Raw genomic sequence first — 23,352 nt, 5'->3', positions numbered from 1 at the left:
CATGCTTTTTTTAGATCAAATATTTGAGAAGAACAGATAAAGATTCAGGTCTGTGGTTGCCATGAAGGGCAGAGAAAGGTCTCACTTCTGTTACTTATCACAACAGAAGTTTGCAAGAGACCTCCAAGGACAGTAACTCTGCAGTAAAGTTTAGTTCATGTTCAAAGGAATCCATGTGGAAGTTCCCTTCTGCTCAATACTTCATCTACATCTCAAATCACAAAATACACCCTTATGCACTGTAATAGTCATATTTATGGTAGAACCTGCCTCGAGGTCTGGAATTTCATGTGTTAGGTATCTAAGTAAGGGTCAGGGGTATCTTCAAAAGCTTGTACCACGTTTCTGTCATGTGTGCATTGAAATGTGTGTACAATGAGCTGTGACAAAGTGCTCTGAAGATTGTGGTCTGGTAGGAGCGCGCACACCTTATGTACAATGGTAAAAAGGCCCTGGAAAAATGTAATTGTAGCCTTTTCACACTTCTCCACCTCCACTTCCTAAAATTGGAAAAAGCCCATATCGCCCCCTACTGCTGTGCAGAAAAAATGTCTCTGGACTGTTTTTTAGCAAAACCTTTCTGTTTCTTTGATCAAGACACTGAAAATGTTCCTTGTTGAGCAAAGCCTTAGCATGTTGGCCAGCAGACTTGTTTGATCATGTTACGATGAAAAATGAAGATATGATTGAGCACTGAAGCAAGTGCTTGAACATTGACTTTTCAGCAAAGAATAAAGTGCAGATTTGCATGGGGACTTTGCTTACTTGATCCTTATTTCACATGCTGTTTTGCTGTTTGAGGCATGATTTAAAAGAGAGATAACCAGGATCACAGTCCAGTAATGTGCTGAGTGATTTTGAGGTCATGCTGGATACTATCCATTACAATTGCTTGCAATGAAATTCAGGGATAATCAAACTTGGCATAATAAATGACCAAGATAAGACAGGTAATGAAAGAATGTGAAATGCAGAAGATAGGTTTGTGCTTCTTAACAGCGTTCAGTGTGACTTCTGTAATTATTAACTAAACCTCAAAGTCAGAGGTAGTCCTTATTCAAATGCCTTAATCCTTTTTCAGATTCTCTCCTTACAACAACGTCTCCTGTCTCCTCACATTTCCACAATGAGGGAAAGGAAGGCAACAGATCCACTCCATTCATCCACAGATCTGACTGAAGGGAAGGAGAAGCTAAGACTGAAACAAGAGGTTGGCCTGATTAGCGGCGTGTCATTAATTGCAGGTACCATGATAGGCTCAGGGATCTTTATGTCCCCTGAGTGGGTACTACACCACATGGGGAACCCTGCCAGCAGCCTGCTGATCTGGGCAGCATGTGGTCTCCTGGCCACGTTTGGAGCCTTGTCGTACGCTGAGCTTGGAACAATAATTAAAGAGTCTGGAGGAGAATATATTTACATTTTGAGGATTTTTGGTTCCTTTCCTGCTTTCCTTTTCGCCTACACTTCTGTCATCCTGGTGAGACCAGCTGGTTTGGCAGCTGTCTGTCTGAGCTTTGCTGAGTACGCCATTGCGCCGTTCTACCCAGGATGCTCATCTCCGCAGGTTGCCATCAAATGTACAGCTGCCGCCTGCATCCTGATTTTAACTATCATCAACTGCCTCAACGTGAGGCTGGCAACATCTGTTATGAACATTTTTACAGCTGCCAAACTCTTGGCTTTGTTGGTGATTGTGGTGGGTGGGTTGGTGCTGCTTGCCAAGGGACAAACTCAGAGTTTTCAGAATGGTTTTCAAGGCACCACTGCAGGTATTGGGGCAGTTGGAGTGGCGTTTTACCAGGGGCTCTGGTCCTATGATGGATGGAACAACCTAAATTATGTAACTGAGGAACTGAAGAAGCCTGAGGTGAGTGAGTGAGTGAGTGAGTGAGTGAGTGAGTGAGTGAGTGAGCTGGGTTTTACTTACTTAATCCTGCTGTTAATATGTTTGATTCTATCTATGATTGTATTAAGAGTGGTAATAATGGGATTTACAGTGAGGGTGGTGAGACACTGACAGAAGAGACATTGCAGATGCCCCATCCCCAGAAGTGTTCAAAGCCAGCTTGTGTAGGGCTTTGAGCAACTTGGTGTAGTGGAAGGAACCCCTGCTCATTGCATGGAGGTTTGAACTAGATAATCTTTAAGGTCCCTTCCAATCCAAACCATCTTGTGGTCCTATAAAAGTCCTAAAATAACCCATTGACTGGAAAGAAATTATTAGACAGAACTTGGATGCTTTAGGGATGAAGTTTTTTCTTAGTGTTTAGAGGATCTCACTGTAGACACCTAGATTTATTCAGAAAAGCACTCACTGCTATAATCCATAAAGGATTCTTAACAACATGTATTTTCTTAAAGACTTGATCCATAATCTATGCTTTAGAAAACAAAGTACTTTATCTCTCCCTGTTGCATCAAAGGGCAACTTCAGAGTAAGCCAAGCCTCATTGGAAAGGGAATCTAACTCTGTGAATGATCCCTGTCTTTAAACATCTGTATTTTAGCATTGTGCAGTCCATGCTGTAGGCACTGAAGTAGCTCAGCTGCATCTCACATCACCTTCTCTGTGCCATATTATCCATTTTCACTGATCAAACACTGCAGCAGTGAACAACTCTTATTTTGCAAGAGTTGCGTGAGTGCAGTTTATAGAGTGTGCTTTGTACCAGTGCAGCACACAAGATCCTACAGATCAAATGCAAATACACAGTTAAATATTAACCTAAATGGCAGCAAAGATCCCAGGGCCACTCTCTCCCACAGGATCATGAGCACTGATATTCAGGCCCTTCCAGAGTGGAGACACCACCATTAGAAATTGCTGTATCTTGTCCTGTGTTGAGAATGGGGAATGCAAAAATTGATATTTCAAGTTCTTAGATGCATACAGTTGCCATTTCCCAGTATTTTCAGTTGCATAAGACACTTGATTTTATTGAGTCTTAAAATGATCCTGTGGTGTTCTAAGACACAATTCTGCCATTAAGAAAAAATAAATATTTCCTTCCTAGTGCAAGTCCCCTTTGAGATTTTGAGATCAAACCCCTCTTTTGATTTAAACTGTAGAGTAGTTAAATGTGTACAACACACACTGGAACTTTGTCCATGGCAGTGAGGTGTTTATGGGAAGATGCAGCACACCAGGAGACATAACATACTAATAACAAATAAATCAATATAAAAATAATCAAGAAATATGCAAAAGGCATCTTAGGCAGCTACAAATCAAAATCTTTTTAATAAGATTCAGTGGGTTCTTTTTGTTTGAATTATTTTGTTTGGTTGGTTGTGGGGTTTTTTAGTCTAACTTTGGAACCGTACAAGGCTGGTGTGAAAGCTGCCATGTGAATCTGGATCTATGTCTTGTTCTGAGGAAAGGTTTAGGAAGTGGAGGAATTTCAATGAGAGACGTGGGTGGTGGCAAAACCAAATCAAACAGAAAAAGTACAGTGCTGCACCTAACACTGCTGTCATCCCTTTTCCAGGTGACCCTTCCCAGAGCTCTGATGATTGCCATTCCTTTGGTTACATGCCTGTATTTGCTGGTAAACGTGAGCTACCTGGCAGCCATGACTCCCTCTGAGCTGCTGTCTTCAGGAGCTGTGGCTGTCACCTGGGGGTGAGCACTGCGTGGGGCAACATGGGCAATGCAGCTCTGAGAAACACTGGTTCTCTCCCGAGTTTCAGGAGATTTAAATGTTATTCCCAGACAGAATGGCAGCACTGCATTGGTCAGGCCATGTTACAGAGAAGAAGAGGGTGACAAAGATGCTCAGAGGGCTGAATCCTGTCTGAGAGAGATGGGACTGTTCAGCCTGGAGGGAGAAAGCTCCAGGGAGACCTTACAGCATTTTCCAGTGCCTAAAGGGGCTACAAGGGAGCTGGAAAGGAAGTTTTTACAAGGGCATGTAGAAGTAGGACAAGCAGGAATGGCTTCAAATTGAAAGAGAGTAGGTTTAGATTAGACATAAGGAAGAAGTTATTTACTGTGAGGCTGGTGAGGCACTGGCACAGGTTGCCTAGAGAAGCTGTGGATGCTCCATCCCTGGAAACATTCAAGGTCAGGCTGGAGGGGGCTTTGGCAACCTGGTCTTGTGGAAGGTGTCCCTGCTCGTGGCAGGGGCTTGGAAAAGGATGATCTTCAAGGTCCATTCCAAATTGTTCTATCATTCTATGGTTCTATGAGGCCAAGGCTGACCAACTCCATCTGACCATGGTCTCCAAGGTCATCTAGGCTGCCAAGATGAGAGATTCCTTACTCCCCATTCCCTTTGTTTACACTGGGAATCTGTAACTCCCCCAACTCATGTTTTACCCCGTGAAAAGTGTCCATGAGGGAGAGGTGAAGGTCACACCAGGAGCATCTCCCCACAGGCACTGGGAATGCAGTGAGGGTAGATATCCAGACTTGGAACTGAGAAATTTTGCACATTTTAGATATTTCCAGGGAAATTGAGAGGGCAATGTGCTGCCCTGCTAATGGAGAGGCAGTGGGTTGGGAGTGAGACAGGAGTCAACCAGCTGAATCCTGTCTACTTGGCACCTGGAATTTAGAGCAGACCAGAGTCTTTTGTTTCAGTTTCTCCATCTGTGGGGAAATGGAAAATGGTACTGATCTCAACACCTTTGAGAGCTGTTATACACAGGTTGGGTAGCCTTTGGTAACTGCAATTGGCTTGTGTTTTTCCAGACCTGCACAGAAACAATTTCTACCTTTCCTCAACCTGAAGTATTTGGTAACATTAAACAGTTTCTGTACAAGACGAGGAATTTAGGAAGAGAAGGAAGGGATCATCATGAGAGGTATAGACACCATCAATGATCTTCCACCAGAACATCCAGCCTTAGTCTAGATATTTCCAAAGACACAGAATCCCTGATAGCCCTAAATGAGATGTCTGGCAGAAATGATGACATGGTGTATCCACAGCTTATGTGCTGCTCTTCCTAAAAAGTCACCAGCAGCTTTGCTTCTGTGTGCACTTCACAAGATCTCCCATTTGAAGATCTGACTGAGCTCTTGCTGGATGTGTTCTCTAATAGCCTTTCATGTCATTATGAGTAGGAGCTTTTAAAGGTCTAGTGCTTTGTTTGAGCATGTCACAAAGCCTCACTAAGCTGCAGTGTCACGAACTTTCCCTGCACTTCCTTTCCCATCATTCCTAATTAACAAGTTATTTGTGAGCTTCCTCCTTTGTAACACATCTCCTTTTCCTGTCTGATTAACCTTTTCACCCAAGAGTGCAATTCAGGAAGAAATATTGAACTAGTGAGAGGAAATCTGGGCACTCAAAGGCTGGGGAACAGGTAGGGAGCCAGTCTGAGGAGGAGGTAAAGTTTGTGCCTCTCAAGCAAGACATGCAGCTATTCAGGCCATTAAGAAAGAATGGGAGGAGTATAAAGAACCCAGAGGAGGACTTGTCACATTTAAATGCATTTATTCCCTATATAAGAGGAAAACTCCCAGAAAGAAACATTGTTCAGTGGTGAGAGGTGCAGCCACGAAAAGAGCTCAGGAAACTCTTCCCAGCTTTTCTTTGATGACAGCGATTTAACAGCAACCACAGGTTTCAGTTTGCTTGTAAATAAAGTGATCTAAAAAAACATTTGAGTTTTGGATTTTTGCCAATTAGATAAACAGTGTTTGTGTATGTGATAATTACCCCAAACACCAGCATTTATTACTCAATTAGTACTCTTAATGCTGCTTCATTCCAGAAGACAATCTTCACTTTTAGGTGAGAAAATTATCATTCCTTCCAAATATTTACCTTGAACTCTGTAACTCTGCTACTTCTTCTGTTAAGTAGTAAGTGAAACAGAAATGTCTGTATATGTTATAGAACTAAACATCTGGAATTCAAACCATTTTTTTTGGCTTAAGTCAGATTCACAGAAGAGCAGTAATAGGTGCATGTGGGATTAAAGGGTTAAAATCCTATGCATATTCAGGAAGAGGTTGTAATGCAGAATATTTCTTCCAGTGTGATGGGAACAGTTTTTTCTGTAATTTCTGAGCTAATGTTATTGGTTGTGATATCTTCAGGTGTTTTGCCACAGCTTCAGTACACAAAAAATGTGGTTTTGCCTGTTGTGACCTCTTTGTACACCATTGCAGTGTGGACAGAATATATATAGCAGGAAGAAAGGCTGTCAGATAAGGCAAATTTCCTAGTCACTAAATATTATGGGAATTGCAAGAAGACTTTAAATCACTAGAAAGACCACAGAAAAAGATTATGTACAATACAGAAATACTGGAGGGATGTAACCTGTCTGGTTCTACAGTGAGTATTCAATACATCTATGAACTGCATCTTATGCTGTGAACTGTTTCCCACCTCAGGGACAAAGTCCTGGGCAGCTGGGCGTGGCTCATCTCCTTGTCGGTGGCCCTGTCTACGTTTGGTTCCTCGAATGGGACGTTCTTCAGCGGAGGCCGTGTGTGCTACATTGCTGCCAGGGAGGGCCACATGGTGAGCACAAAGAAAGGGGTCTGGCTTGCTTTGAGCAACTTCACCTTCCTGTGACACTAAAGCAGAGAGGAAAACACTGTGTGTGTTCAACTGGCAGAGTGATAGCTCTTCAAGGGGTTTGTTCCTTGCTCATTAATCCCCATCTCTTTCAAATGTAAGGCGTATTGTCACTGTCATATTTTCTGAAAAATCCCTTTGCCCAGGATTCTTCTCCTGGGAAGCGGAGAAGCCTCAGAGAAAAATGAAAATAATAATTATCTGATTGCTTCTCCTGTGTTTTGCTGCTTTGGAATGTGGTCTGGAGATTGTTTATCCAAGAGGTGGTTGTTTGATTGGTTTCATGTGAATTGTTTTTACTTAATGACCAATCACCATCCGGCTGTGTCGGGACTCTGGAAGAGGTCACAAATTTTTCATTAGTAATTTTTTAAGCCTTCTGTAAGTATCCTTTCTCTATTCTTTAGTATAGTTTTAGTATAGCATAGTATAGTATAATATAGTATAATATAATATAATATAATATAATATAATAATAAATTGGCCTTCTAAGAGCAGGGAGTCAGATTCTCAATTGCTCCTTCGTCCTGGGGACCCTGAAAATACCACAGTGCATGTTGTCTCTGGGCTTTCTTTTTCAGTCAGGTGCTTTCAAAAAGATAACATATTCACATCTAGCCTGAATTTTAAGAACATCTTTGAAATGAACCACTCAAATATTGCTGCATTGGAGCAGCAGGCACAGGCTGTGGGGTGACCTAGTCAATATACCTGCCAGGGAAGGAGAACCTGGCCATGCTTGTGTGTTGTAAGGCACCTTTGCTCACACTGGGAGGGTAGCCCAGCACCAGCCAGCTGCCTTTGCAGCTGTTGTACTGACTACACAGGTTCATCTCAGGGGTGATCCAGCCTCCACATGGGTAGTCCAGCTTAGATGCAGCATAGGACATCTTGCTCTTCAAGCTTCATAGCAATTACAAGGTGACACCAAGCCTTACATCTCTCCTAGCTTGGGTTATCATTGGTTTTGTTAGGTGGGCCAAATCTGGTAACCCAGTGGAGGTCAGGCTGCTGCAGCTCCCTTCTCCCTGGTCCAACCAATAAGTCCAGCATGCATTCCCAGTAGCCACACACACACAAACACAGGTATCAAACATATTTATAGACACACATACATACATGTATAGCTGTACATATGCATACAGAGCCAGAAGGGAACATACAGACATAGCTGGGGCTCACACAAACACCAGCATTAACAACACCAAGGGCCTTTCATTCCCTCTCTGGATGATCAGGGGTCTATTAGTGAGAAATTAATATAAAATATATATACAGTGTGGGCCCCTCCAGCAGCTGGACTCAGATACTCAGCCCCTGGTCCCAGTCTCCCCAAGCTGGTATCTGGGCAAACAAGCCCCCAAGGCTGCTGCCACATCCCAGCTGCTGATACAGACCCCCCTCACTCACAGGTACACCTCCACACACACTTAACCACACTGCTCCACAAGGAGGAGAAAAAAGGTTGAGCTGCATTTGTCCTCTGTTTTGAGCAGGCGTCTTGTGTTCCTCCTGAATCTCTCTGCTTTTTCTGGTCCTTCCCACCCACAGCATCTGGCATTTCTGTCCTCAAGTGTTAAGGCACTGAAACAGGTTGAACTGAAAGAGGCTGTGGATGCCCAATCCCTGGAAGTTTGAGGCCAGGCTTGATGGGGCTATGAGCAGCCTGGTCTAGCAAAAGGTGTCCCAGCCTACAGCAGGATGTTGGAATTAGATGATATTTAAGATCCCTTCCAATCCAAATCATTCTATGAATCTGTGATTCCACACCAGCTCTGCTCCTGGTTCATAGCAGGGAATCTTTTATGCATATGAATGACCAGGTTGGTGGAGATGACTGGACTGGTGGTTGCTGGTTTTGGTGGTTCCTGATTTCTGTGGTTACTGTTCCTCAACCTCTCTCTCTGAGGATAATGCCTGCTCTATCATGGCAAGCTCTGTCCTGAGAAGTGCACAGATGGTCTGAATCTGACCATACCAGACTATGAGCTGAATGCTTATGCCATTTCTCAAACACTCACCTCTAGCAAAGGTTCTTGCATGATATTTTGGTTGGGAATTAAGAATAAAATAAAATAAAGATTTAAAAGCAGTCTTTCTCATTAAACTTTCCCAATGCAACAAACAATAAAGAGGCTACTAATCCTGAAACAAACCCTGGTGTAATTTGTATTCACATAAATGTTTCAGAACTAGTCCTTGTCTCATTTTCCAGTCATCCCAAGAGAAGTCAAGTCCCAGAGAGACATGACAGAGGGCAGAAGACTGGGCCCATGGCAAAAGGTCCTGATGGTGGTCAGGAAAGCTCTAATTTGACTCATTCTGTCACATCAGTAGTTTGAAAACCTCATTTTACCTGCTCAAACTGATCATGTTTGATATGAAACCAGTGAGACACAATAAAAATGCCCTTGAAGGAGTTTCCTGTATTTACACTCCTTGGAGTTGGTCTGGTTGTATATAGTGCTTATTTGCTGATTCTGAATGGCTCTGGCTGCAGGCAAAGCTCCCACCAGCAGCTGAGGGGGATGAATAAGGAGCTCTGAGTCCATGAAATGATGATGCTTTGCTTTGTTTTTCAGCCAGACATCCTGTCCATGGCGCATGTGCGACGCCTCACACCCTCCCCTGCTCTACTGTTCACATCTGCCATGTCTTTAATAATGATAATATCAGGGAGCTTTACCAGCATCGTCAACTTCTTCAGGTATGTGCATGTAGGGTTTCTGTTTGCATCCCCTGTGCTCCTGGGTTTTACACTGTTTACAAGTACTTTCTTGCATTATCCTTTTGAGCCTGGGCTATTGCTTTCTAACCAATACTGGGGAGAGGAGGAGGGAAGAAGGAAAAGAAAGAGATTGGGAACCAGCACCTTTGCAATGCATGAATGCTCCTGTCACTAGAGACTTAACTGAATGTGATTCATCCCCATTGAATCAGTCATGTTCAGATAATTCTAAAGTTCTCATCATTTGTGCTAGAAAGGAAATGAATGGAGGAACTACTAAATTTATATCAATATTCACCTTTTTAATTGGAGACATGAACATCTGGGATCTGCAAGGCAGGACTGACATTCCTGGATGATCTCACCCCAAGTGTAATGCTGTCTAATTTTTTTCTTTTCTTCAAGTTTTATGGCATGGCTTTTCTATGGAATGACTATTTCTGGGCTCCTGTATTTAAAAATCAAGAAGCCAGAACTACCAAGATCTTACAAGGTAAAGTAATAACATAAAACCCTCAAATATTTTCCTATATTGTTCAAGTGACTAAGAGAACATTTAGAGAAAAGAGTGAGCAATGGTGGCTTACAGATTCAATGTGGTTGTCCTTTCTTTTTTAATTTCAAGTTTTGTGTCAGCAAAGCCAACAAGGGGTGAGACAGTGTGAACATACAGGCATAAGTCAAGATTGAATTCTCTTTCTTGATAATCTAATAATGCCCTGCCTCCTCACTCTGAAAATATATCTACCATATCCTCTTTCTTTCTAAAAGATTTAAATGGTAAATGAAGGATGATTCTGATCAACATTGTAATCACCTGTTTTTGCTCACAGACTTTGGGCAAACTCCTGGGAGGGTAGCCCAGGTGTTAGAACCTTGCAGAGGGAAAAATAACTTAGGTGGAGTGCCCCAAGTTCTTTGAGATGACATAGGGACAGGTTTGTTCCCCACTAAACAGATGAAAGGAGGGAAATCAAGAGTCACGTGTTCTTCCCCTGATGCCACGAGTGAGCTGATCTTCAGTGCTTCCTCAGTGACTGAGGATTATTAATGAATGCACAAGCCACCCTCCTTTGAGGAAGGGTGGCTTCAAATTGAAGTTTAAATGCTTTCTGACCAGGCTTACAGAAACTGCCTCTGAGATTGCCTGTCCACCTGTCTGTAAACACCCAGATAAAACTTTATGTGCAAGGGTGCTAAGGTACAGTTGATTTGAATACAATTGCTCTGTGTTTTGTCTACAGCTTGGCTTTGAGATGCACGGTAGAAGGGAGACCAAGAACAGGCCTGGCACTAAACTAGTTTGCATCTTCAGGTCTAGGAGGGCAGGAAAGACCAGGGGTTAGGGTGTGATATGGTGGTGTAGCCCTTGCAGGGATGTTCAGCCTTGGGCGGGGGTAGGCTGGGAAACAGGATGTCTGGATTAATTGGTATTTCTAGGTAATACTTCAGGTTGCAAAAAGGTTTCATCTACAAAGCCTTCTGCAGAAGTTCCAGGGTTATCCAGACATACAGAAGCCCAGAATTACATGAGTCTTTATGCTGATGTTTTGCTTTCACAGGTCCCAATTATCATCCCCATAATTGTGCTGATGGCAGCTGTGTACCTGGTGTTAGCTCCCATCATTGATCAACCCCAAATAGAGATCCTCTACATCGTCCTGTTCATTTTCAGTGGCATCATTTTTTATTTCCCACTGGTTCGCTTCAAGTACCACCCTCGCTTCTTACAGAGAGTCACTTTGCACCTCCAGCTGTTGCTGGAAGTTGCTCCAACTACCAGGGATGCAAACTGAGATAACATCCTTCCTTCACGTGGCTGCCTCCACCTCATGGTTTATCCCTTGGTTTTCAAGACTCAGAAAATATTCTTCTGTAAAGAGCAATGAGTAGAATGCAAGTGACACTAAGTGTCCAGGTGAGATGGACTGCAGCTGTGACTCCTCAAGTTTCCCTAAAATTCTGGGGACATGTTTTTCTCCTTTTCAGCTTTGCCTTGGCAAAAAGCTGAAATCTTATCCCTTGGCAAAAATCCATATCCATTACATATGGATTCCAAAGGAATTTGTGCTTTTGTATTTTTCATCCCACAAAGGGCTGTTTCTCAGGATCATATCTCTTATTTCAAGATAAAATGCAGGAAAAGAGAGACAATGAAATATTATTCATATAGCAGGCCAAGTCCCATAGCCATTTCTGGCAATGCCTTTAATTGTTTACACCTAGTTCTGCCCACTGTGACTGCAGAGCTTCTCAAATCAATAAAGCAAGGGCTCCCCATGGCCACAAGAAATAAACCCTTTTTCACTCAGGTATTCACTCTGGGAAGATTATGCTTCTTCCAGTTCCAGGTGCACAGAGACAACAGTCCTTTCTCTGTCTCAGAAAGCATCCCACATCTCCCACAGAAAACCCTCTGTCATGAGACAAGAAGTGCCTTAAAGCTCTGTCAGTTTACTCAGTTGAGAATGCACTTGTCATCTGGGATCCATCCATTCATGATGAGGATGCAGGCAGCATCACTCAAGTGCCAACATTCACCCATGTCCTTCCTGTGATCCCCCTGAAGAAAAAAACCTTATTTTGTGACAAAGTGAGGAAAAAAAAAAAAAAACACCAAAAAACCCTAGAGCATATGTACCAGCAAAATACTCTGACTAGGAATTAAAGAAACCACATACTGAGCTACATTAGGAGAAGTGTGGCCAGCAGAGCAAGGAAACACTCTGTCTCTTTGGACTCAACCCCTGAAATCATGCATCTGGTGTTGGGCCCTGCTGCTCAAGGTGGAGTTGTGAAGACCACCTGAGCCCTTCTTTATAGTGGCAGCTCAGAGCAGGGGTCACAAGCTGTGGCTGAGATGTTCAGGCTGGACTTAGTGGAAATGTGCCCCACGAGGGCAGTGCAGTGTTGGAGCAGTGTGCAAAAAGGTGGGGAGACCTCAGTTCCCTTGCATTTTCTACCACAGCCATTTCCACCAATTTCTGTGATTCTAAAGGCACAGCACAAAAGTCACAGGCTGTGCTCTCACCCACACCTAACACACAGAAGTCACTCTGGTTTCCCCTTATCCTGAGGCACAGCTGTTTTTTCCTGCTCTCAGGGAAGGAGAGGTATTATAAACTGTTTTCTTCACATTTTTTCAGATGGTTCCAGGATGATACCTGTCATAGAGTAAAAAGGTCTAAGAGCTAGTCCCTAAAATGCCTTGTTAAAGTACTGAAAGCTAACTTTCTGTCAGCATTCTTCTATAGAACCTGCTACAATCCTGCTACCTTTTACCTAACCTTCTATGACCCTAGAACACAGGTTACTTGATCCTCCAGACCTTTTTCAGCCCATCTCAGAGTTGTGTATCTGATTACAATCTCATTCTGCAATGTTATCCCTCCTGCTCCTCTGAGTGGTGATACCAGCAGCTACAGGGATGCACCCACAGTCTGTTTTTCCAAGTGTTAGGTATGATAATGGATAGGCCACATGCCACTCATCCAAATCCTTAGCTTAAATAGTGTTTGGGAGGATTTCCTTCCACTGATTTTTACTGGAGTTGCCAACAAAGGCCAGTGAGGGAACAATTTTTCCTCCTGAATCCCTTGACAATATAAAATTCTTGGGATGCATCTCTTAAAGGAGAGGATGTTCTCAGAAGGACTGATGAGCTTAGGAGCTCTAGGTTACCTTCCTCCCACTGCCCCAGGCTCTTCATCTGATGTCAGGGAAACTTGTTAAAGGAGCTGCATCTCAGCTACTTACCTAAAAATTAGAATAATACAATTTCTCTGATCATAAATTTTTGAAACAATCTTTTTCTTACATATTTACGAAGCCTATCACATGGGGCTGTGCTCTAATAAAGAACATGAAAAGACTTAGCACTTTGAATAAATACCCTTTATATGTTATTGGTTTGTGTATGGATATAGGGGAACTGGAAAGCACCAGTCTCATTTTCTATAGATATTATTGTAACAAGATGTTATTTTTTATTTATGTTGCCTAGGATTTGCAGGTGTTTATAATGCCAAAACAAGATGCTGAAAGCTCAGAGAATTGAAAGATAATTACAATAAAATGGGCATTACAATGAAGTGAGTTAATGTGCCTGTTTCTGTTTTTCACCCAAGAAAAACAATTCCATAGAAATTCTACTGCATGATCATAAACAATCAGCATCAGGCTTATCTCTCCTTGGTCAGAAGGTTTAACAACATGCGTGGGTGTTTATATGTGCGTACACTCATTTTTCATAATGACTGCTTATCCATTCAACCCCAGGATATGTAAATTGGAATCTCTTTTTCCTTCATGAGACATTTACAATAGAAGTGCCAGGAAGAGGCAACACATCCTTACCATTTATTCCTGCAGCATAGTGACAATGTGACAGTGGACTGAGCTCTGTACCTGCAGCTTGTACAGGTTATCCTACAAGATCTTATTGGGCCTGTCTGTTTCCAAAGCTCCAGATCCCTGTGACCTGTGCTTAGACCCTTTCTTCATAGGCTCAGAAGAAAAATGGACAATCAGCATTGACCTCAAGATAATCATAAGATCTCTACTTCACCTCTGGGCCCTGAGTATAATTGACTCCCCATCCTTCAGCAGGCAACATGCAACAACCTGTTGGGAGCTTTACTTTGGTGCATAAAGCTGAATGTATTCTGAGCTTTTTCCTGACTTCCTCAGAAGCATCAGAGATGGACTACACCTAGGGACAGTAAAGGACAGTCCAGTGTGTGAGAGAGCTCAGAAAATCCTCCTTTGGTGATCTTCTAGTCAGGCATGCTCACATGCCCAAGTTCAAGTGATTGCCATAATTTGTGGTTGAGGACAAATTTCCGATTGGGTGGGACAGAGCAGAATTCAAGATAATTTTAATTTTCCTCTGTTCAGGAAACACAGTTCACCCACTTAGACTGAGTGGATTTATCTGAACAGTTCTCAGCCAGTGCAGAGGATTTGGTGTTTAGTCTCTCTTGCTCTTTGCTGGGACATAGGAAATAAAAAAGACCCCACTGAACTCTCTCAGCAGGGTTAACTTGCTCTCCAGGTCATCACACTTAGGGGATGAAATAAATACAGTCAGTTCTGGGAATCACAGACCATTCCAGTGTGGGTTGGAACTGACCTCTGGAGGTCTCTTATCCAACATCCTTCTTGAAGCAGGACTATTATCATGTAAGGTCATTTACCTGTGCCTCTGACTCTTCATGTTTTGGAAAACACTGAGGATGGAGAGCCCACCATCTCTCTGCACCACTCTCTGGATAAAGAAATTTTCCTGAAGTTCAATCTGAACATCTCAGTCTGCAGCTTGGGGCTGTTGCCCTTCCCTGTATCACCTACTGCCAAAGTGGCTGGTTCTATCCTTTTTGTAACTCTCCTTTGTGGAGTTGTAGGCTGCTGTTATGTTGTCTCTTTCTTTTTGCCAGACTCAACAAGCCCAACTCAAGAAGCTTTTTCATGTAGGCAAAGTGCTCTGGACTTCTGTCTTGGGAGCTCTTTGCTGAACTCCCTCCAGTTCCTCTGCTTTCCTTTTGAACCGGGAAGGAGCCAGAAAATTGAATGCAACATTCCAAGTGTGCCTTCACAGGTGTCAAGTCTACAGAGACACTGACATCCCTTGGTCTGCTTAGGCACCTTCCCTAATGCAGGCCACTATGTGTAACCCTTTCAGTCAGTCACTTCTGAGAGCTTCAGCTGACTTAGTTGAAGGCAATGGAAAACCCTTACTTTGTACAGTTGGTGCTCTTATTAGAAACTTTATCTAGGCTGTGATAAATCCAGCATCAGGATGACTCAGTCTAGCAGTGCAGAGGGATCTACATCTTGCACTTTACCTTTTATTAATGAGTTAGTTGGATACTGTCAGGGTCTTCATGTATGTGACTCATTCCTCATGAAGGAGTGCTTTTGCTAAAAAAGGATGCACACCCACAGTCATGCAATAAATGGGTGGTCTTAGGTTTGTGAACTAGCAGTGAGATTAATGGCTAGTGAAAGAGCCCATCTGTTTCTAGAATCAAGCTACCATGTCATATTTGTCCTCAGAGACAGTGAACCCTATGGCTTGAGTGTCTGGCAGAGAAATGATCATCTTTTCCTTCTAAAGCTTGGTCATCAGTTGTTATTGTTTAATTTAGTGGACTATGCCCTGGTTTGCATACAGTGACATGAAAGGCAACAGGGGAGCTGAGAACAGGAAAAATGAGAAGTAGCTTGAAAGAGAATTACTGTACATACAAGTCTTGGCTTGTCTGTCTGAATTAACCTATGTAAAATCTAGACATGGACAACACCCAAACAGCAAAGACATGTGCCCAAAACTTTTGAAATGACAGAATATTTTTTTTTTTTGCTTAGCAGTAATTGATTTCCTTCCTGTTTGTACATTCTGGGCCTGTTCTTCAGTTCACAATCTGTTTTTCCCACACCATAACTGCGCCATTAACAAAGTAGAGCAACAGGCCAGCCTTTTTTCATTGCTCAGTCTGTGGCTGCCAAACATCATCAACAGGTCATGATTCCTTTGAAGAGAGGGCACCAGAATGCACACAGATTTCCAGTAGAAGGTACAGACCCCGGCACAAGGAGAACCACCAGTTCCTGAATTAGGAATCCAGAGCTGGCCCCAGGATCTCTCAGGGTATTGGATCTGCTGTCCTCTTCCCTTCGTTGTGGCCTTACTCCAGGGCTCTGAGTGCTCAGTTTTCCACTCACATCCCACCCTGTTTAAAATTGGGTTAATGAGACTTCAGCCTGTCTGAGCTGTTATGAATTTTAGCTCATTCATATTTGTAAATAAAAGGAAATAATCTCATCTCACTAAAGAGGAAGAAGGAGGATCAAATGATGCCAATAATCTTCTTTCTTCCTAGGCCAAGTAGCCCCTCTTACCTATATTTTTACAATCTATATTAAGTGTGCAGCAGCTGCAGAAAATACAGAGGGTGTCATTCTGGCTGAAGGGCCACTCTGTAAGTCGTACCAGCTGAGCCACCCTTTTGGTGTCCCTGGATGGCTCCCAGTCCCCTGGGCCATGTGGGCACTCTGCAGGCAGGAGCCATCACTCATGCCCAGCAAGAAAAGAGTGTGGATGTATTTGAGCACACCCAGGTGATGCTGCAAACTATCCCAACTACCAGGGCCCCTGGGATCCCCAAAACCTGCAGAGTGTCCTTTGGAGCAAGACAAAAAGCTTGGAGCAGATCCTGCTGCAGGTTCCTACCAGGAGTCTTAGGTACCAGACACATGGGTAAAGAAGCATATGGTGACTTTTCATTCCCTTGGAGCTGCCTGGACTCCAGCCCCTTGTGGAAGCAGAAATGGTCCTTAAAAATCCATTGCAGTGTTCATCAGCTTCTCATGGGTTCTCTCATCCCATGTCCTCTTGGATCAAGCTTTCCTACTCCTCCTGCCCTGAGGGCTGTGCTACCAACCTGCCCAGCAAACCCCAAACCCTGCCTTTTTTTCCACTCTCTTTTAGTTTACTTTCTGCTTAAAGTAGCATTCCTCAGATTTACAAATGCAAAATATCCCTCAGACAGCACCAAATTACTTTACTCAGGAATCCTGAATATAGGCAAAGGACAGGGATTGGGGGATTTAGAATAGACATTAGCACATATGGGAATGGTGGGGAAGACATGGCAATCATTTTTGGCTGAAACCTCAGTTTAAGGTTGGCTTCTTTAAAGTCACAGAATCATTTAGGTAGGAAAAAGACCTCTATGATCATTATCATCAGTCCAACCATTGACACAGCATGGCCAAGCCACCACTAAACCATGCCCCTAAGCATCATATCTACACTTCTAAAAAACCCCTCCAGTGATGGTGATTCCACCACAGCAGTGGGCAACCTGTTTCAATGCTTGATTGTTGTCATTATATTGGCAGGAGTTCCATTGTGATTACACTGCAAGGGTTCCATATTGTTAGAGTTGCATACCTCCTTGATGTTTCTTGTAGGCAGCTCCTCCAGGCACTGACTCTTCCTTGTCCTCACAGCAGCCACTGACTCCAGTTCCCTCAGCCAACCAATCCACTCTTTTATAAGACTCTTCTGATTGGCTACAGCTGTGGCCTGTTAACATCAGGCCTGCTCCTAATCCTTAATAATTGGCTCAGCTGCAACTCTTTAGGCAGTAAGATTACTTTCTATACTACTTTACTTATTTATGTTCTACCCCCCCACAATTCCCCCTTTTTCTTTTAATTACAGAGTTGCAGCATTTCTAGAAGGATGTGTTCAAGTAAATTAACATTATAACATATTTCATTCAGAACTTAACAGTTACACAAATGTTCGGACAACATATTATAGTACAAATATATATATATTTCTGAGTGTTGGTTCAGTTTTGCAGCTTTTTTTCAGTTTAGAAAGTTCTTATCTTCAAAATCTTTTATAGCTACAATTGATATATTTCACCAATAGTTTAGTATTCAAGTCCTTTTCCCCAAATCTATGGAGGCATATAGTTTAGTATTCAAGTCCTTCTCCCTGAATCACATTGGGATCACCATTTGTTGTCATTATAGTGCAAGAGTTCTATTCTCATTGCATTGCAACAATTCCATATTGTTAGAGTTTCATACCTTGATGTTTCTTACAGGCAACTCCTCCAGGCACTGGCCCTTCCTTGTCCTTACAGCAGCCAACTGACTCCAGTACCCCTCAATGAACCAATCCACTCTTTTATAACACTCTTCTAATTGGCTACAGGTGTGGCCTGTTAACATCAGGCCTGCTCCTAATCCTTAATAATTGGCTCAGCTGCCACTCTTTAGGGGGTAAGATTACTTTCTACACTACCTTTATTTACTTATGTTCTATCCTCTTACACTTGTTAGCTCTTTCAGTGAAGAAATATTTCCTAATATCTGATCTAAACTTTCTCTGGAACAACTTGAGGCCATTTCCTTTTGTCCTGTGCTTGTTACTTGAAAGATGAGACTCACACCTCATTAGTACTCCTCTCAGGTAATTGTAGAGAGCAGAAAGGTCTCCCCTAAGCTCAGGCAAGTTCCTGTGTCTGCTGTGCCCAAGGCAGGTGAGACGGTCCTGGGAGCTGAGGGGCAGGGAGGTGATATGGCAGGGGACCATGGGGCTGGCAGGTGTCAGTGGCACTCAGGTGATGAAGAGCTCAGCAGCATCAGCCTCTCCTCCCCTGTGGCTGGGTGGGACAAAGAGCTGAGACAAGGAATGGGCTTGGTGGTGCCCAGGGAGTGGTCTCACTGTGCTGCAATGGACAGCTGCATGCAGCCCCCGCCCACCCAGAGCCAGCTTCTCCAGTGGCAACAGAAAAGCTCCTTTGGGGCAGAAGAGTGAGATCAAACAGCTCTGACAGATGCCAGCTCTGGAGCAAGGGAGAGGGCAGTCCTGGGGCTGGAAGTGAAATGATAAAAGGGAACAAGTCCTGCCCTCTGCAGTAGTGGCCTCCTGGTTCCTGTGTCCATCTGTCCCAGGGTCTCTACCCCAGGCACCCACCATAGCCACCTGCTGAACAGCACTGGGGACACTCCTCTTGGGCTGCAGCAACTGCCCTGGGACAGGGACTGTCCCCAGGGCCACAGCTTTTTTTCTTGAAGCAATAGTGATATAAGGGAAGGCAGCTTTCAGGCTGAAATCAGGATGAGTCCTTGTGAAGTCAGGCAAATACATGAAAACTGAATTATTCATCACTGTATTCAAAACATATCCATCACCCTGCCATTTTGGAAATCCAATGAAATGCTTTTGTGCTGCAGTTGGATACCCCTAGAGGTACTTTTATAGTTTTTTAAGAACCTGGCTTTTTGTCTTGTCTTGAGAGCAAAGCTGGTTGGGAAGCAGGAGCCACCTCCTGGAACAGGTAGGACCTTGCCCTGCTGAGCTCAGGGCTTGCTGGAAACCCATAGAGTAAAACTCAAGGCTCAAGTTGTGTAACTGAGCACAAAGTGAATATAACTTTTTCATTATTCAAGGTGAGTGCAAACAGATAAACACAGAGGATAACAGGGAAGGGTTAATTACATATATTTTTTTCTGCAGATGGAGTATGGGTGGAAGAATGTTATCATTTATTTAAGATGTGTTGGTTCCTAACACAAAGAAGCTGTAGCTGTGAGTTAGGACCTGCATTTTGCTATACATATGCAGAAGTCCCCTCTAAAATTAAACCATTTGCCAGAGACCATCTCAGCATAATTCTGCTATACAATGCCTGAACTGTGCAAAAGAAGAACATTTGTGTTTTAACTAAATGCAGTTTACACCCTGGAACCCCAATTACTGTGCAGTTGAATAGGCTTAGCAAAGTGTGACCCATGGGAATGCTTTGTGGGATAGTGCTCCCTCCAGGAGAGTTTTCTCAGAAGAGGTGGGACTGGCAAACAAACTCAGTTTTCCTTTTCCAGCATTCCCTCAGGTAGGGCAGCAGGGGAGCACATTACTCCTGGGCCAGAAGAAAAACAGAACTATCAGTCCACCAGCTGGGCTTGTCCACAGGATTTATCTCCTTGCCCTGCATTCCCTGTAGGGAATACCTAGATTCATACTCATGGTGTGTCAGCAGCCACAGAGATGTTTTCTATGGCTTTAAGCAGAAATGAAGATATCTAGCCCATATCATAAATCTTTCAAAGGAAAAGATACACTATACCAGCATGTAAAGCACTATACCTGCTCTAGCATGTAAGAGATTATAGAAAATAAAGTTCAGAAGGGCAAAAACTTTGGCTGATGGCTCTGACAATGTCCCAGGCAGATGTAGTCTGTCACAAATGGCATCAGCAATAGCTAATTAATTCCTAAAAGCACTTTGAATATTAGCAGGTCACTTCAACAATTGTCTCTTTGTTACTACACAGAGAAGCAATTTCCCAAGGGTTATTTTAGGTTCCATTATCTGGCTTTTCTCAAGCCAGTGTCCTGGGACCCATGTTGCCCCTGAGATGGTGACCATCCTTTCCAAGGGAGGATCCACACTGTCTATAACACTACCTTAGCATTTTGTGGGGGTGGCTTTGGCTTAGACTGGCTGGGGGGTGTAAGGGAGGACCAGGCACAGCCACCAGTAAAGCAGGAAAATCAACCTGGTATAAAACCTGCATCATTAAGCACAAAGCCTTAAAATCACCTCCACCCCCCACTGTCACAGAAGTGCCATACTGGGGGTAGATGTGGCCAAAGTGCCCCTCACTTCCTGCTGAGGTTCTCCCAAAGCCCAGTGCAAGACACACAGGTCTCTCTGAACTCCTTTCCCCACGTGAATTTCAGCCCTGGTCACATCCCAGACTTTAGTCTATGAAAGCACAGCCAGATGCAGCTCTTGTGTCTCACAGGCTGGGTGGGTCACAGGGAGCTTTCAAACAATCTGATGCATCTCCAGAGACAATGGATAACAAATGGGATCCAGATGTGTCCTCCAGCACAAGGCCTTGCTTTTGGAAGGAATTTCCCCAGATCTTTCCCCAGATTTTGCTCTCAGGGTTTCTTTCATATAATGTACATCAGCTTCCCTTCAGCTGCCTGTCATCAGCATTGGCTTCCCAGGGTGAAGGCATGGCCAAAATTTTGCTTGCTCCTTTCCATTGCCACAGTCTGCTGCCTGTCATCCCCTACACACAGGGAGTGGAGCACCCTGAGCTGTCCTGAACACCCCACACCACTTCAGAATGCCAACCACATCCTGGGATGCATCCAAAGCTGAGTGGAGAGCAGGCCCAGGGAGGGGATTCTGCCCCTCTGCTCTGCTCTCGTGAGACCTCACCCACACTCTTCCATTCAGCTCTGGGGTCTCCAGCACAGGAAGGAAATTAACCTGTTGGAGTGAGGCCAGAAGAGGCCACAAAAATAATCAGAGGGTTCAAACACCTCTCCAGGCTGAGAGAGTTGGGGTTGTTCAGCCTGAAGAAGAGAAGGTTCCAGGGAGACCTTATAACAACCTCCAGTACCTAAAGGGTACTGCAAGATGAGGACAAACTTTTTAGTAGGGGCTTGTTGTAATGGGATAAGAGGCAATGATTTTAAACTGAAAGAGGATCAATTCAGCTATAAAGAAGAAAGCTTTTACCATAAGGTGTTGAGAAACACTGGCATGGGTTGCCCAGAGAGATGGTGGGTGCCCTACCCCTGGAAACATCCAAGGTCAAGCTGAGCAGCAACACTTGCTCTGAGCACCCTGATCTAGTTGAAGCTGTCCCTGCTCATGGCAGGAAGGTTGGACTAGATGGCTTTTAAAGGTTCCTTCCAGGCCAAACTGCTCTGATTCTGATTTTGATTCTTCCGTGGGAGTCCCCAGCACACAGACTGCATTTCATGAAGAAAACAGGGCATTGAGTTCTGCTGTATTGACATGAAACGAAGCTCAAAGCTCACAGTGAGCAGACAGTGGAGCCAAGAATGGAGCCTGGGCTCCTTAAAGCCTCCCTGCACCAGAAATTATGATGAAACATTTATTGATTGCAGTGAAGCATTGCTGCACTAAGAGAGCTGAGGCAGGAGTCCATATGGCTCAGTGTTTCAAATCCTTTGCCTCAATATTTTTCCAGCTACAAAAATGTATGTTTTTTTTCCTCTCAGGCAGACATTTGGCAGTAAAGTGAACTCTGAGGGTGGTTATAACTTAGCCCCATCTTTGGGAGCCCAGTGATGCATGAGAAAGAGCTCTGTCTTTACAAACTCCTAAAAGCACATATGACTACTGCATACTGCTTTTCCATTGAGATTTACAGACAACTTCCAGCAGGATCACGGGTTAGGGTGTGGGCAGCCTAACATCAGTGCTGTGTCATCTTGTCTGTTTATTTGGTGAATTCTGGTTTTCATAATTAATGCAGTAGAGAAATTCAACAGAGAATTCACTTGGGGGAAGGAAATATGTCTGGGACTCCAAGGTTGAGGAATTTCAAACAAACTCTCTTTCAGTAGAAGCAACCCATTAAGAGCATCTTGATTACCTATTTGAATATTTCAATTTAAAATGCTAGTTTATAAAAGTAAATAAAATATGCTTCAGTTCTGCAAATTAAATTTGTCCTCAGTTAAAGTCTATTGAGAGATACCCCCAGGGCGAATTTTCCCTACATCTCATTTCTGCCCTGGGGTGTTTTCATAGCAGTCTGAGTCATCCAAAGCTCCCAAGCTGAATTAATTCCTGAATCTCCTAGTTGATATCCCACAGCCAAAGCAGGCCTGTGATTCAGAAAAGCGCTGATTAATACAGAGCGGGAGGAAGTCGGGCACTGTCCCTGCCCATGTCCCCAGCCCATGTCCCCAGCCCATGTCCCCAGCCTGTGTCCCCTGCCCATGTCCCAGCCCATGTCCCCTGCCCATGTCCCCAGCCCGTGTCCCTGCCCATGTCCCAGCCCATGTCCCCTGCCCATGTCCCCAGCCCGTGTCCCCTGCCCATGTCCCTGCCCATGTCCCCTGCCCATGTCCCCAACCCATGTCCCTGCCCATGTCCCTGCCCGTGTCCCCAGCCCATGTCCCCTGCCCATGTCCCTGCCCATGCCCCTGGCTCTCTGCAGGCCCCAGGTGATGATTCCCCACTGGGGGAATGCAGAGACTGGGCAGACTGGGTGGGAAGCCACAGCAGTGGTGTGAGGGTCCTGCCCCATCCCTTCCCCATGCCAGCAGCTGGGCAGCAGCTGCACTCTGAGCACCTGTCCAGAGGCAGCAGCCAGGATTTGTGCTGCAGCAATGCCCTGTGAGCCTGGCCAGTGCTCTTTACTCGTGCTACAGATTGTCTGTCATCTGCTGCATCCTTTCTTGGAGCTCTGTCCAGCCTCTCCAGCCTGCCCTGGCCCTGCACAGAAGGTTTTCCCACAGATTGTTGCTCCTGTCTGTTGGAGCAGCACCAAGCTGGGTTAGGAGGATGAGGAGGAGGAGACCCTTCCTCGCAGGGCAGGTGGGGCACTCAGACCAGAGCCTCATATGGTGACAAGTGACAGTCCATAGCCAGTGACCTCTGCCACGGGATTTCTCCATCCTCTGCATGTTGATGAGGCGCTGAGGAGCTGCACACACCAACAGTGATGCCTCAGGCATCTGGAATTTTCAGCATTTTTGACTCCTCTGTTTTTCCTGTGAACATT

The 23,352-nt window shown here is 44.2% G+C and overlaps 1 protein-coding gene across 1 annotated transcript; it reads left to right on the top strand.

The window, feature by feature from the left end:
- Positions 1 to 1,120: 1,120 nt before the first annotated feature.
- LOC139591818 (b(0,+)-type amino acid transporter 1-like) lies at positions 1,121 to 11,063 on the top strand. Its single transcript, XM_071430961.1, has 6 exons — positions 1,121 to 1,870; positions 3,492 to 3,625; positions 6,353 to 6,482; positions 9,122 to 9,246; positions 9,673 to 9,760; positions 10,830 to 11,063. Exons 1-6 carry the CDS (start codon positions 1,127 to 1,129, stop codon positions 11,061 to 11,063), a joined length of 1,455 nt encoding a protein of 484 aa, XP_071287062.1. The 5' UTR covers positions 1,121 to 1,126.
- The last annotated feature ends 12,289 nt before the right edge of the window (positions 11,064 to 23,352 follow it).

Source organism: Agelaius tricolor, unplaced genomic scaffold (genome assembly GCF_023055355.1).
Source record: "Agelaius tricolor isolate 1412-34295 unplaced genomic scaffold, bAgeTri1.0.p SCAF_1, whole genome shotgun sequence".
Lineage (NCBI taxonomy): Eukaryota > Metazoa > Chordata > Aves > Passeriformes > Icteridae > Agelaius > Agelaius tricolor.
The sequence above is the reverse complement of the archived record's forward strand: the minus strand, read 5'-3'. Positions and strand labels throughout refer to the sequence as shown.